The sequence below is a fragment of the Anopheles coluzzii genome, chromosome 2 (assembly GCF_943734685.1).
Source record: "Anopheles coluzzii chromosome 2, AcolN3, whole genome shotgun sequence".
Classification (NCBI taxonomy): Eukaryota; Metazoa; Arthropoda; class Insecta; order Diptera; family Culicidae; genus Anopheles; species Anopheles coluzzii.
Genome location: NC_064670.1, coordinates 54,474,850 through 54,488,921, shown reverse-complemented (window position 1 = coordinate 54,488,921; position 14,072 = coordinate 54,474,850). Strand labels below are relative to the sequence as shown.

The 14,072-nt window shown below is 38.6% G+C and overlaps 1 protein-coding gene across 5 annotated transcripts in view; it reads right to left on the bottom strand.

Annotated features, from left to right (window-relative positions):
* Positions 1–14,072, bottom strand: part of LOC120949266 (spectrin beta chain, non-erythrocytic 1) — a 53,922-nt gene that overhangs the window by 16,174 nt on the left and 23,676 nt on the right. For 2 of the 5 annotated variants that reach the window (XM_040366461.2, XM_040366462.2), the window contains exons 1-4: positions 8,903–9,138; positions 7,240–7,412; positions 5,307–5,474; positions 232–348 (exon numbers count right to left, since the gene is read on the bottom strand). In XM_040366461.2, coding sequence (XP_040222395.2) covers positions 232–348; positions 5,307–5,474; positions 7,240–7,412; positions 8,903–8,939 — 495 coding nt within the window. In that variant the 5' untranslated portion in view covers positions 8,940–9,138. Of the gene's footprint in view, positions 1–231; positions 349–5,306; positions 5,475–7,239; positions 7,413–8,902; positions 9,139–14,072 lie in introns of those variants that run through there. The other 3 variants (XM_040366464.2, XM_049605170.1, XM_040366465.2) reach the window with 2 other exon arrangements.

Below are 14,072 nucleotides of genomic sequence, written 5' to 3'. Positions count from 1 at the left end.
TCGTTTACATATTCCCTGCCTCATATAAACACCAACCGTACACACAACCTGGCAACAATCTATAATCTTGTCTAAGCACACGAAATGATCGTTTTAGTGCGATTACATTCGTGAACCTGGACGGTGATGATAGCTACTAATAAATTACTGATTTTATTAACATAATGCAACTTTATCACTCAATGTTCGGAGAGAAGCCCCAGTTTTCTGTTTTACATAACACACACTTACCACGTCGATTTCGATCTCCTGAATCTGGAAACGAAGAATGATCGTCCAAATCAGGCCGAGAATAAGGCGGGGATTATGGTCTACGATGTCTTCCGCACCGATCGATTCCAGGCGAACCTACAAGCGAGAGGAATGTGAGAAGAAAGAACCGATGATTAACGTAACTCTGCAAGACAATCGACGGGGTTAATGACGCCATTTCTCATAACGGCCGATACTCGTTCGGTCTCCCGAATTGATCGTTCAGTCAAATAAAGCTGTGGAGGATACACAAAACTTACCAATAAAAAACTAATCAGCTCTACTCTCTATTCCTACAGCTTTCGACTACGCGTTTCGATTAAATTCTTTTAACTAATCTAAACTAAAGCGAAGAAAAAAATTTGCTCAATGTCCGATACACACACCCCAACCGAAAAGAAACTCAAGCAGCAGGGTTTGCGTTGTGTTTTTTTTTTCTTCAAATTTGTGGTTGTTAACTGTTCACTGAAGGTGATGTTGCGCGGTTAGCCTAATTGAATTAGCTTCATTCTTCTGGCGGTAGGAAAAACCCGTTCGACTGCTGTTCGTCGACTCGGATCCGTCCTATACCGCAGGTTTTGGTCTGCTGCTGGCTTCAACGAAGCTAATTTATCGCATACATCACCTGTTCGCATGCTTCTTCGCTCTTTGCTGAGCGCTCTTTAATTGAAAACGCTGCAAGCTAGCCGTCGACGAGAAAAGTAGCATCGCAAGCAAAGAAGCACTACTTGAACTCAACGAACCGAAAACCCCAAATGTTGCTGACTCTCACTCTGCACGGGCAAAAGAGGTATCGGTGAGAACTGAATGCTAATCATTCTTCATCTCACTGGAAGTATCTTGAGATCCATTCCTAACAACTAGCGTGTGAAACAAATAGATTGTTGTATAACCACCAACGGGAATAGTATCGTATATAGTAGTGTATCAATTGTTTATTGATTTTAATGTTAAAGTTTTTTTTATTCTTAATTCTTGCTTGTTTGTTACTATTTTGAAAAAAAAAACTCGTTTTTTTCAGTGGTATACTACGATTGTAACAACGGGTATAATTTTATACGGTACAGACATTTTGCACTACACAAAAGCAAGACATTGTTATATTGTACTGAATATCTGTATATTTTTACAAAATATCATGACCCACATTTAACAAAAAGAAATCATGATTTCATCGTTTTTACACCTCAACTCTCGGACAATCCAACCACCGTTGGATTAAAACAAAAGCCCGTTTGCTATTCCACATTACTGTGTACTTTTTTTGTCTATTTTTGACTGCATAGCGCACATTCATAAACGTGCTTCAGTTAACGCACATGGGGCCGAGATTGTCTGCGCACAAAAGTATCCATGGCCTGTGCCGAATCACTAATTCAATTTGGAATGGATAAAATGCAAATCGCACCCAGCGAGAAAGCGTTTGACAACAATATCCCCATTGCAAAACACAGACACTACTACCACCACTAAAACACAATGACTGTGCCGCCCGTACAAAATCCACCACTAACACATGTCTAACCGAACCAAAGTCCATACGGAGGAAGGTAAGTAATGGCTTTCGTCAAGTGCGGAAGCGATGCATTAAGGCGATTTTGGCGGAATTGGCGGAAACTTGAGTAGTAAAATGGCAAGTCGCTTAAAAATGGTTGCGTTTAAGAAGGGGTTTGTTGGCGGGTACTTTTCTTTTCTTGTTTGCTTTTGACTACTTAGTATCACTATAAACAACAGAGTTCACGTGCAACACTTTCCTATTAGTCGGAAAGGGAAAACTACGTGACCATAATTGCATTAGTCGTTTGGGTCACACATCACAAGCCAAAGGTTGATCCATCAACAAAGATTAAGACATTGTGCAAGAGCAAGACAGTCGAAATGTTGCCTCATTTGACAACACATGACTATCGCACAATTCACACTGTACTTTTGATAATAATGATGTACGGATAGTTTTATCCTTTTTATGGCTTTATTTTTTACGCAAAATCATAACTTTACCTCTGTTTGAATGAAGAGTAAGGTAGAGTTCCGCATTCCGCTGCCGAAAGAGGAAAGTAACCGATCGCTTAGCTTAAGCAGCACCGTTCACGCATTGCATAGCGAACATTTGAATGAAATGGTGTTGAGCTATCACTTTGGTTAATCAGTGGCTCACTGTAAGTCGCACTCATACTTGGTTCCGACCGAAAGGGGTCTTCCAATATCGCTAGGTGTATCAAGTGCATCGCAACGTAGAAATAAGTACATAAACACAACACTGCTGTGCTCTAGTCAATTGTGTCAGGCTTGATCGGTTTCTTTCTGCTATCTGTGTTGCCGGATAGCCTCAAAATAGCAGCCTGGTAGAGAAATGAAAGTTGGTATTTGAGGGCTGTTCGCACATAGAATAAGACAGTTATTTTCAATTGAATCAGCTACTTTTCGCTACAACACGGTCTTGAAAGTGAAATCAACTTGACCACTCACCAAAGTCACGTCACGCATCAACGATACTCACGGATAATACACCGGACGTAAAGTAAAACGGAAAATTAATAGTGTTGAGGTCAGTGCTTTGCTGTTTAGTACAAACTGCAAACTAGCTAGTACACTAAAAATAGTTTTTTAATTAATTTCGTAACTAATTAAAAATCACATTTCATTGGTTCCGTTATTTCCTGCGCTACTCCTGTAGAGAGACATCAAACAACTGCAAATATTTTCCATGCAATATCACACACTATGTCATACTATCTAATACATTATTCAACAGCTGTGAATAAGCCAGCCGTTGTGCATGGGCGTAAAACGGAACCTCACTATAGCTTCGGAACGTGATCTATCGCCAATAAACGAGGGTAAGCGATTGTGTTAAAACCACTTTAGCATTCATAACTTGATCTCGATTGTGATAGAGTGAAATTCATCGACCAGGACCAATCCACCTACTACACCCTTCAGCGTTTGTTTCGCGTTTCGTCGTTCCCTTACTGTCACGGAAGGGATTTTCCAATAATAATAAAAAAAAACGTGACCCTCGTTTTGCAAAGCACGGTAAGCGTTTTACATTGTCTCTCAGTCATTGTAAGGCACAGAATAGTACAAAAATCGTGCAACCGATCTACTATGCGGTTACTTGATTTCATAGCTGTTTAGTTGTTTCTTAAACTGAGTTCTTAAAGTCTTAAACTGATTTAAGCTAGTCTAGTAATGAATTTTTAAATGAGGTGAAAAAAATATGATTTAGAAAATAGTAACAATTTTAGAACGAAAATAATTGAACAATTATCATCTCAATCATCATATCATTTAGATATATTTTTAACCTTTTTGACACAATACATGTACTACATATAACAGTCACCTATCAATCGTATACAACAGCGGTCGGCAAAGTCCGGCCCGCGGGCCAAATACGGCCCGCCGCAACATTCAATCCGACCCGCGAAAGGATTTGACTGATTTTGAAAGATGGGAAAAAACGATTCGTACACAAATTACTGAAGATATTTTAGTATACCATATTATACCATCGTACTTTTTCGACTTTAATTAAAGTGCTATGGAATGACGGACCGTTCAGTATGTTCGAACCCGAGGTCAATATCCCCGTGACTTTTGCATGAAAAAATATGCCATTTTCGGCTGGCTGTAGAAAAAAACTAGGAAAGATAATTTCTTTAAATTTACATCTGTTGAAAGTGAATTATTTAAGCTTACTTGCACAAATAAGTTCAAGACTTTGCCAATCGCCTTTAGTTAGTTATAAGGAATTTTCACAATGGTGGACACGAAGACATGCATGATTTAAGTTCTACACATACGAAATGTTATGATTAATTTTTTTGTATATTAAAAAAAATAATTAGTTTTTTTATCTAATTTAAACTAAATAATTAGTATGTAGTATCGATTTTGAACCATGCTTGGATGAAACAATTATAAGAAAACAGCAATAATACCAATCGCATTGCTTGATATCATTAATCAATTATTTTGTTTCCAAAATTTTATAATGTTTTAATTTAAGCACAATAATATAAAAAACCGCATTCTTCTTTACCGGCCCGCTGCTTTAGATCATTTACTAAATTTGGCCCTTTGCCTCAAAAGTTTGCCGACCGCTGGTATACAAACATCCAACAAACGAGCATTTGTTTACATGTTATCAGGTTGAATAAAATTGATTGGTTTTATATGGGATGTTGTCATAATAGTCGTCAAATGGTAATTTCCGTATACAAAGTAAACTTTCCGTCATAGTAAATCATCCCCAATATTACATACAATGCATCAAATGCTCATGTCTAATGGGCACCTAATCCTTAAAGCTACACATCGTAAAACAATCCAAGTGAAACGCGATTATCTCTGTTTTGTTTACATCCACTATAAAATAAAGCATACAGCAGTGTACGATAGTCCTATGACAAGACATTTTTCCATGACGTGTTTTTGGTTGAGGCGGGTCTTGGATTTTTTTGCCATGACGAATTCATCGATACAATCACAATCGATTCAACGATTGGCGTATTATTTCGCCAATGCATTGTACTTCCAGAAAAGAGTGATTCGTGCGCGGTTTATCTATCCTATAAAGCCATTGCCTAGGTCAAGGCTGAGTAATTCTGGTAGCCAGTGATCAACCACACCACTGTGGTCGTGTTGATGTTTACACCTAAAATTGGCTACTGACCGACGACGCGCACGCGTTTCTTACATCACCGTAGGGCGTTATAAGGCAATTGTTAAACTGAATATTCGGTAGCTCGCAATAGGTGTGAAATTAATCATTTTAAATCATTGTTTGGAAACCCACCGGCATAATTTAACAACGGTTAACTATTGGCTTGTAAACTGTATTGCTATTGTATATGACCTAAATGTTCACTGACCCGTTGCAGTGGCTATAAACATGTTGTTTGAAATTGCTAAGGATGGTGATTTTTTGAAACTCATTTTAACGTACAACAGTGCTCATCAGAAAGTTTCAACAGATAACCATAAATAATACAATTATTATTTGCGATGTTTTGTAACACCTGATAATGGAAAAGCTCTTTGCCACTTACCTTCGTGTGCAGAAAGGCCAAGCTTTTGTTAACATTCTCTATTTTATGTACACGCATGCGGCCACTGTTTGGCTTGCCCAGCTTCTCACCGGAGATGATTTCCAGCAGCTTCAGAAGCTTTATACCGTCTGCCAGATCGATGAACAGGTCGTCGACCTCCATCTTGGCCTGTGAAACAAAGGTGTGTAAAAGAAAACAAAAAGGGTATTAATTAAGCTCCAATCAAGCAGAACACTAAACGAAACAAACTACTAAATAAAACCACTGTTTGCTAACGCATTCCTAACGCTGATGCTAGCGAATCTTGAAATCTTTGATTAACTTTGCATCACTAACTTGTGGCATTAGTTCATGAATGAAAGAATGTAATAAATCGGACCTGGTTTAAGGCAGCAACAAACACAAAATGAACGGACTATAACAGCGTATAAAATGGTTTTGAATATTTCGAATTAGGCTAAACAACGCTAAAACCAACGCGCCTGAACAACATACGACTTTCACCATTAACAAAATTTGCTCGTGATTTATGATCTCCAAAGACATAAACCAATACGAGAAACGCCGATTCAAAAACAACAGTCGGTAGTACACAAAAGGCGTTCGAAAAAGATCTGTTCAGCCTCCCGCTGGCGATAATTTGTTTCGTCACCGTCGAAAACTGCGGACCAATAAATTGCACCCAAGAAGCATGGAAGGCGTGATTCTGATTTTCGTTCCTCATTAGCAACACTCCACGGGATGCGAATGCGAGTGTGGCGGGCTCTCGCAACCGGAACTGAACCATGGAGTGTAATAGGTTTCGCGCAGGGAAACGAGGAACGACGCACCGTCCGTTATTCATTAGCATGGGCCGATTTGGAGTTGAATGTAGAACACGCATTCGCACCATTTTGCGGCCGTTGTTAGCCTATTTCATTTCCCTTTTGCTTCACGGTGGACTGCGCGCTCCGCGAGAGGAGGCTTAGCAGCATGACTCATTGTTGCTAGAGGAAGCCGGCTTTGGAGAGGCACATGTTTTTATTTTTGAAGTGGTCAGCTCCTACAACCTCAACCATTGCACCACCCCTCTCATGGCTGCTCTGCGCACGCCTACGCAACTTTTTTGTCTCTCTGAGAAGGATTTATTTTACGGCCCCGATGCGCGTAAGTGCAGCTTTACCAGCAGCAGTAAACACCAACAACACCCAAGCGCTCATAACACTAGAATGTCACACTGTGGGGCACATTCAAAGTCAAGTGTTACAGGCGTCGGACATAACAATGGTAATAAAAAAGTACAATTACACTTTTTACCCAAACGGTTGAGCATTCGCACAGTGTGGCCCACTAACCCACACGGGAGCAGTGGGAGTAGCAGCATGTTGTCGCCTTCCGAGATCTGACCCATTTGTTGCTTTTAGCTCGTGGCTTTCGTGCCGGCATTGAGTTTACCCCGTCCGGTTGCTGCTTCCAGTTGTCCCCTCTTTCTGATACATTTAATAAACAAACAATGACGCATTCGTGAGAAAACGCGCCCATGCCTGGGAAGGGCTGCAGCAGAAGTTGCAATTAGCGATTCAAGCATAGCGAAATCGCGTGAAGCTCGGTAAGAAAATAGGTGAAATGAAACTGCATTTGCTTTACCTCTAACCTAGTTGTGTATTCATGAGAGAATGCATACTCCAGCATACTTCTACTGCTATCTATTCTGATCGAAATCGGTTTCGGTTTCTATAATGGATACACGGGGCGGTCCCGTGGTACAGTCGTCAACTTGAACGACTCAATACCATGCCCGTCATGGGTTCGAGCCTGAAATTGACCGGTCGTCCCCCCGTTGCAAGGATTGACTTATATCTGGCTGCGTAATAATAATATGCTCCAACATCCGAAGGTTCATTCAATGAGGATTGACAAAATCTATTATTCTAATCTTGTACTGTACACTTACCTTCACCAGAAACGAGTTCATCCATTTTGTAAACGTTTTCTTCTGGATATGCAAACGCTCCTCCTGTAGCGTTTTGATACGCTCATTTTCAAACTTGTGAATGCCCTCCCGTTGAGTCATGTTGGTGCGCTGTTGTACCTGGAACGCATAGCCGCCTGGTTCATAATAGGAACCTAGAATCAAAATAAAGAAAAAGAGAGAAAATAACTATAAGAAATGCTTAATATCTTGTGATATCCAGAGTAAACAGTATGTAATCATTTTCTTCATAGATAAGGCAAGAGCTTCCTCTCTTGACTACATTTGGCTGCATATTAGTAAATATTTTAAGCGTAACCTTCACTTACAAGGTGGTCTATTTGCCGATTTTGCAAACCTCATAGTTTAATCTCGCGTACCAAGCAAACAGCATAGTACCTCTACTTATCGCCAATGTTTGCCTTTACACGATCACGGCGGGCCACCATCAACGACGGCATCAGTAGCATTTGCCGACCATAGAACACTGGCCCAATTGAACTTCAAACGCTTTAAAACGCCGCTAAATCGCTAGCTCCTATGCAAAGTGCGAGATGCAAAGCTAGATTTTCTAGATGGTAAGGCGTAGTACTAAACAGCTGTGACCATCACGCGGATCGTGACATTCATGGCGTAGTAAGCGAAGCAGAGCAACAGTTGTTATCATCTAAAGTTATTTCGAGATAAGCAGTAACTTGCTGTTATCGTTGGTCACGATTGGACCGGTGGCCGGGGTTTCTGTGCACCCTCGAAGCGTTCACTCAGAAGGGCATACATGGCTGAAATAATTCTGTAACAATATGTGTGGTTTTGGCAGTGTGCAGTTTGCATTTCTGTATCAAAGGTTGGTCCGCGCAATTCTGTAGACAAACACTCGGCGCAAAACCGATAAAATGGTAGGATCTGCTTTGCAATAATCAATTCCTGATAAAGAAGCGAAATTCCACTTTCGCTCGTCTTTTTCACAGATCCCCTTTATCACACACAGTGGAATTTGGTTTAGTATTCTACCAAAGCGATTTGCCTTGCGGCTGTGCCTACTAAAAATGCCTAATCTTTCTTGCTCATATCTTAAATATCCCGTACAATGCATTCCTGCCCTGGTAGCATTCAAACGCTAAACGCAATTACGCGTTCATGGTACGCTTATATCATACCAAACAGATAACGACTAGAAAAATATACACCCAACCCATTTGACCACGCCAGTACTTGGTCAATGTCACTAGCTCGCCCATCGGAGTGTTTTCCACCTTGAAAGGTAGGGCTACCTATTATCACATTCCACGTATCCAGGGCCACATCATGTATTTCAACAAAATTTGTTCTCCACTATACACTCAGGTTACAGCAACATCTTCCGCTAGAAATTGCGATAACGGTACTTGAGTCATCTTATGAAGATCCTCACAAGAAACGTGATGTCACTTGCGTTGCACGAGTCGAGATCATTCTTCCGTGATTTATGAGTTTTTTTACACATTTCTTAAGGATATTTAGTATGCATTGCATGCTTTGAAATTAAGAATCGTTCATGAGATTTTAATTTTACAGTAAATGTAAAATCTATCAGTCACTGGTCCACATCACACTTCCTTAAAAATTCTTCAATTTCATCATTACTCCTTATTTCCATTCCACTTACCGGATCTCCTATAAGGTGTATACTCGTATCTGGACATGGTGTATACAACCCTTCTGTGTTTTTTTTTTTAACTGAACCCACCAAACACAATTATTAGCACAATTATTATAGCGTCACTTTTTGACAAAAATATTCTGATACTCAGGTCTTCAATTTGCACCGTCTTGATTGCGCCTGTTCAGGCGAGTTCTCTTGCTTGCTCGAAAAACACACCACGACTGAGTTACATCGTGCGCGAAACACCTCTTTGGCCGGCACCACCTTCGGGTTTGGCGCGCTTATCAGCACTTACACATGCATACGAAGGTGTCCACCCAGCAAAGACTGCAGATAAAACTCTGGACTGGTTGAAATAGAAAACTGGGACAGTCGATCCTATACTTCTGCAGCCAAGCACAAAACGAGGCTTTGGAACGTGAGCTTGCATATCACCGATGGGCACTGCTGCGGTGCCTTCGGAGGGAATACAATGGCGGAAGGAAGCTGGGAAGATTAACACCACCAGCCCAAAATGTCACACCTTCTTACTTTTTTACGAAACCACTAAATGGCGGAAGTAAATCACAGAGCCGCAAAGAATCAGCATCTAATCTCTAACTTAATACATTCTTATCTATTTTCTTGGAAATTTAAAATGAAAATACATCTAAAAAAAGATATAAAATGATATATAAGATTACTTCTTCCATAAAATGCTGCACCAAAAAACCGATTCAGTTAATAAAAATATCAACTCACGTTACATGCGCTACAGTATAAACGCATTACCATTTGTTCCAACTTTAGTCATTTTAAATTATTGTATGTATATATTCATACGTTATTGCTACACCATCAACGTCAAAATTTATGCGGAAGCACATCATTATGATAGTTTGTGTTTGTTTTCACTATTCATTTCGTAATTCCATACAACGCTGGAGAGCCATAACTTCCCGAAGCAAACTAATCGCTGTGTGATGGATGTACATGGATAGATGGAAGATGGATGTTGTGGGATGACCAGAATGATTACCTGGGGTCAGTGTTGTACCGTGGGGTAAATCCAATCTGCCCAGTATTTATTTGTTGGGTTTTTATCCAGTTTTAAATATTATAGTAATTAAATATTATATTTCTAACGATAATATTATTCCACACCTTTGACCATTGACGATGCCGCAAAGCCAGATCTTGGTCTGTAAACGATACGTTCAATGTTTTCCAAAGGACGATCTGGTTATTCATAACATTTTAACTTCTTCAATCCTTAAGAGCAAATACTTTTTCCTCAAATTGAAACATAAAGTTTAGTTTAGTTTAGTTTAAGATAGGCAATTAGGATCTAATATAAAATTATTTTGAGTTATTTTTTACATAACACGGTCGTAGGTCGTAAAAATTGGAAACTTTGGAAATATCTTTCGGCAAGTTTGAGTGGATGCACAGCAAAAAGGGTAACAGATTATTCACTAATCGAGATGGAAAATTGACGTGTTTGTCGTACAATTATAACGGCAAAGCCGTATTGCTAATGCCTTAATACAAGGATGCCTTTTGCAGCACCTTTTAATAAGCAGAACAACCTTGTGTACATGTTCACTTTCAATTCAAATTTCCTTTGGATACCGTTCTATCGTCACCATGTCATAGATACCGATTACATCCAACAGGATAAAACTGGCATTAGCTGTTGCGCCATTGAAAGCCCCCAATTTACCTGGAAAAATACCGTTTTTACTGAATGACCCGCGGATTTTTTTTTTCCTGAAATTGAAAGTACCTGATTTGGTACATCCCTGTCTGAGATGATTGGGTATTTTATTTACTTTCTTTATAAATACCAAAATCAGTTACTCGAGAAGCGTTGGTATATCATCAGAACACCATACAAGAAATATTCGAATTCGACAAAGCTTATAATGTTAGACTAATAAGTACATTCCAATCAGGCAGGATGACGAGCATATATCTTCCAAATTTGTAAGCATTGATAGTGATTCGCGATAGTGATTGAGTCTGAGGACTGTTCAGACAATTTATTTATTTGTTTATTTTTAGATAGTTTATATTTTAGATAGTTTGATATTTTTTTTAGATTCGGGGTGCGAACGTTTGTCATCGTCGGACGGCTTGCTATCGGTTGGTTGGCCGGAAGAGTAATGTTTCCCATCCATACTCCATTTGTTTGTCCTTGTGCTACATGTTGTAAATCGCTAGTTTGCTTGTGATGAATGACTGTATGTGTGAATGTATAAATGAATGTGCGTGATGTGTATGACTGGAGGTTCAGGCACGGCTTGAGACAGAAGATCTTTGCATGGATGAGGTCCTTGCAAAGATTTTAACCCTCGATCCCGGCATATAGATCCTCGCCAAGGGCTAGGACAAGGTCCTTCGTAAAAAAAGGTTCCTAAAAACATGCTAGATGCATACCGTCACTCGAAAGCGTTGGAAGCTAAACTTCATAAAGACCCCTGCTACGCTTACTGGACTGTTCAAAACGGACTGGATCGAACCTGCAATGGATATTTCGAAAACTCCAAGATTATCCATATGATGACCCGGACAAGTACGCCGGATGACAACGTACAACACGATCTCGACCCCTGCCACGAATGGACTTCACAAAACAAACTGGAATGGACGACGACGGATTGCACGATCTCGACCCCTGCTATGAAAAAATAGGCCATTCGAGAAGGACTTGGATTGGATAATATCTGCACTGTCCGAGCACACCCGGAATAAGGTGTCCTTCCATAATTGCGAGAAGGAAATGTCTCGCAATCATTTGAATTGTACGATTATACCCTAACATTAAGCAATACGGCCGAAGCCGTTCTTTCTGAATAAAAAAAAAAATATTTTTTTAGATAGTTTGATATTTTTAGATAGTTACTACTGCATTCACGTAGTGAAATGTTGAGACGCCCAATTAATAACTCGTAAATATACCAAAAACCGAACATCAATTGCTTACAAACTTATTAAAATATAGAAAATACAAATAATATATAGATGCTTTATGAAATATATAATGAGACGTTTTTACTATTCAATACCATAACACGATCTATACAATAAAGAGCTCATCAACCTCATCCGAGACCTATACAATTTGGATTATCGGCACAAAAAAGACTATTGCAATCAATCACTTCAATTACAGCAGTTTCGGCAGTTCAGCTAATGTAAATGTATCAACATATGAATGATATCAATTTCGTACCCGTCATATCAATTAGAAATGATTAATTACCCAAGAATGATTCCAAAAACGCTTCCATCTCAATCAGAATTGCAAAACGAACAATGTCAATTAGATTATTTAATGAATTACTGGTCACATCTCATATGTCATATCTGCTAATAGATATCGCTTCGATTTCATAATCAATATGTACCTAATTTTGAACAATATTTGAAATGAAATTAAATGCATTAATGCATTTTTGCACTACCGAAAATTAATTTAAAACAAAACTTTTCAAAAGGCCCATGAGATGACGGGTAAAGTTGAAATAAAAAAAAAATAGTTGGGTGTAAATAGAGTAGTTTCTTTTTTCAAACAACCATTTTATCATTTTATCATAAATAAGTCGTTGAAGCAGGAGATTAAAGTGACTTGGCGACACAGATGACACAGTTCCCGCACGATACACATCTTCAAAGTAATAGCAACAGCTGTTTGCTGCACAAAGTTGCCAACAATGGCACTGTGATTCCCTAAATGAAACCAAACACGCGAAGTCTATTGTTTTGAGTTTCTTTCTGAACGAAATGGTTTCTGCATTTATTTGTGTACAAGTTTTTAATGCCATAATTATAAATTATTTTTCTTTCTTTCTTTTTTGGATAACTATTGCCCCAGCACGGATGCGAAAATGGGCAGAAAAAAAAGCAAACCTAATACATTTCCAACAACACAATTCAACGAACAGCCGGATGAAAGGCTACCATATAAACGGCGTTCAGCTACAACAATAAAAAAAATCTCTAATAATGCAACATAGATGTTCCTATTCATTGTTATTGTTGTTCAAAAATGACGAATCAAACGTGCCTAGAGAAATCAACACCGAACTTTTTTTTCATATTTGATATTTGAGGTTTGTTTGTCTTTCTCATACGTCCAGCAACACATGCTTGCCAGATGCTCAACCTATTCTCGAGCAAGTGAAACACTGCGAGTTTCGAGCAGAATAAGCATATTTTTCGGTAAGCTCACATTTCATCAATGCCATACTTGTACATCAACCAGCGCGCTTTTGGTTTCTGTTCCGTTCAGTCGGGTTTAGTTACCAAATGACCTTGAATGAATAAGCCGAACTATTAGCATTTTCTCGCTTCTTTTGGACAGCATCATTTTAGTTGCCAACCGAAGGAAACTAAATACAATACACATCGTTGTTTGCATTCTGACTGAGTTTTAAAAACGTTCCTTCAGAATAATTCCATATTTTCATTCCATTTATTGTAAACTAATTTGTTCTAGGCTATGTACCGTATTACGGAAAGAAGGTGCCTTGTACCTTTGAATGTCCTATATGCTATGGCAGACCTATAAAAGATGAACTTGTTAACAATACATACATCTTACTAGTCAAGCTTAACATGCGTTCGTGGTCAAGCTTAACATGCATAGGTATGCTATGGCAGACCTATAAAAGATGAACTTGTTAACAATACATACATCTTACTAGTCAAGCTTAACATGCATTCGTGTTTCGTGCGTCGTTAGCGTCAAATAATAAAATAACAATATTTATATATTTAAAGACAACAATAATTAATCATAGCAAAATATAATAATTGCACGATTGAACCTTAGATGGAAAAAACCATAAGAAAATTATACAACCAATCATTTTGTTGTTTGAAAACAATTCGACATACGAATTGGTAAAATCAACTTTATGATATTATTATGATTATAGCATATTATCATTATTATATTATTATAGTAGCAAGATTTAACACAACTATGGAGTTTTAAAAATAAAATATACCCAAAACGGATGTATACAGTATTTAAAACAATGTTTATACGAAGCCCTAAATAGTACATGAAATTCAAGCGCCTAATGGACATTTATTTTTACTCGTAACAATATAACAGCTACCGTTCTGTCGGAAGCAAACGTAGAAGATTGTATTGTGCTATGATGAATTTACAAGAAAACAAAAA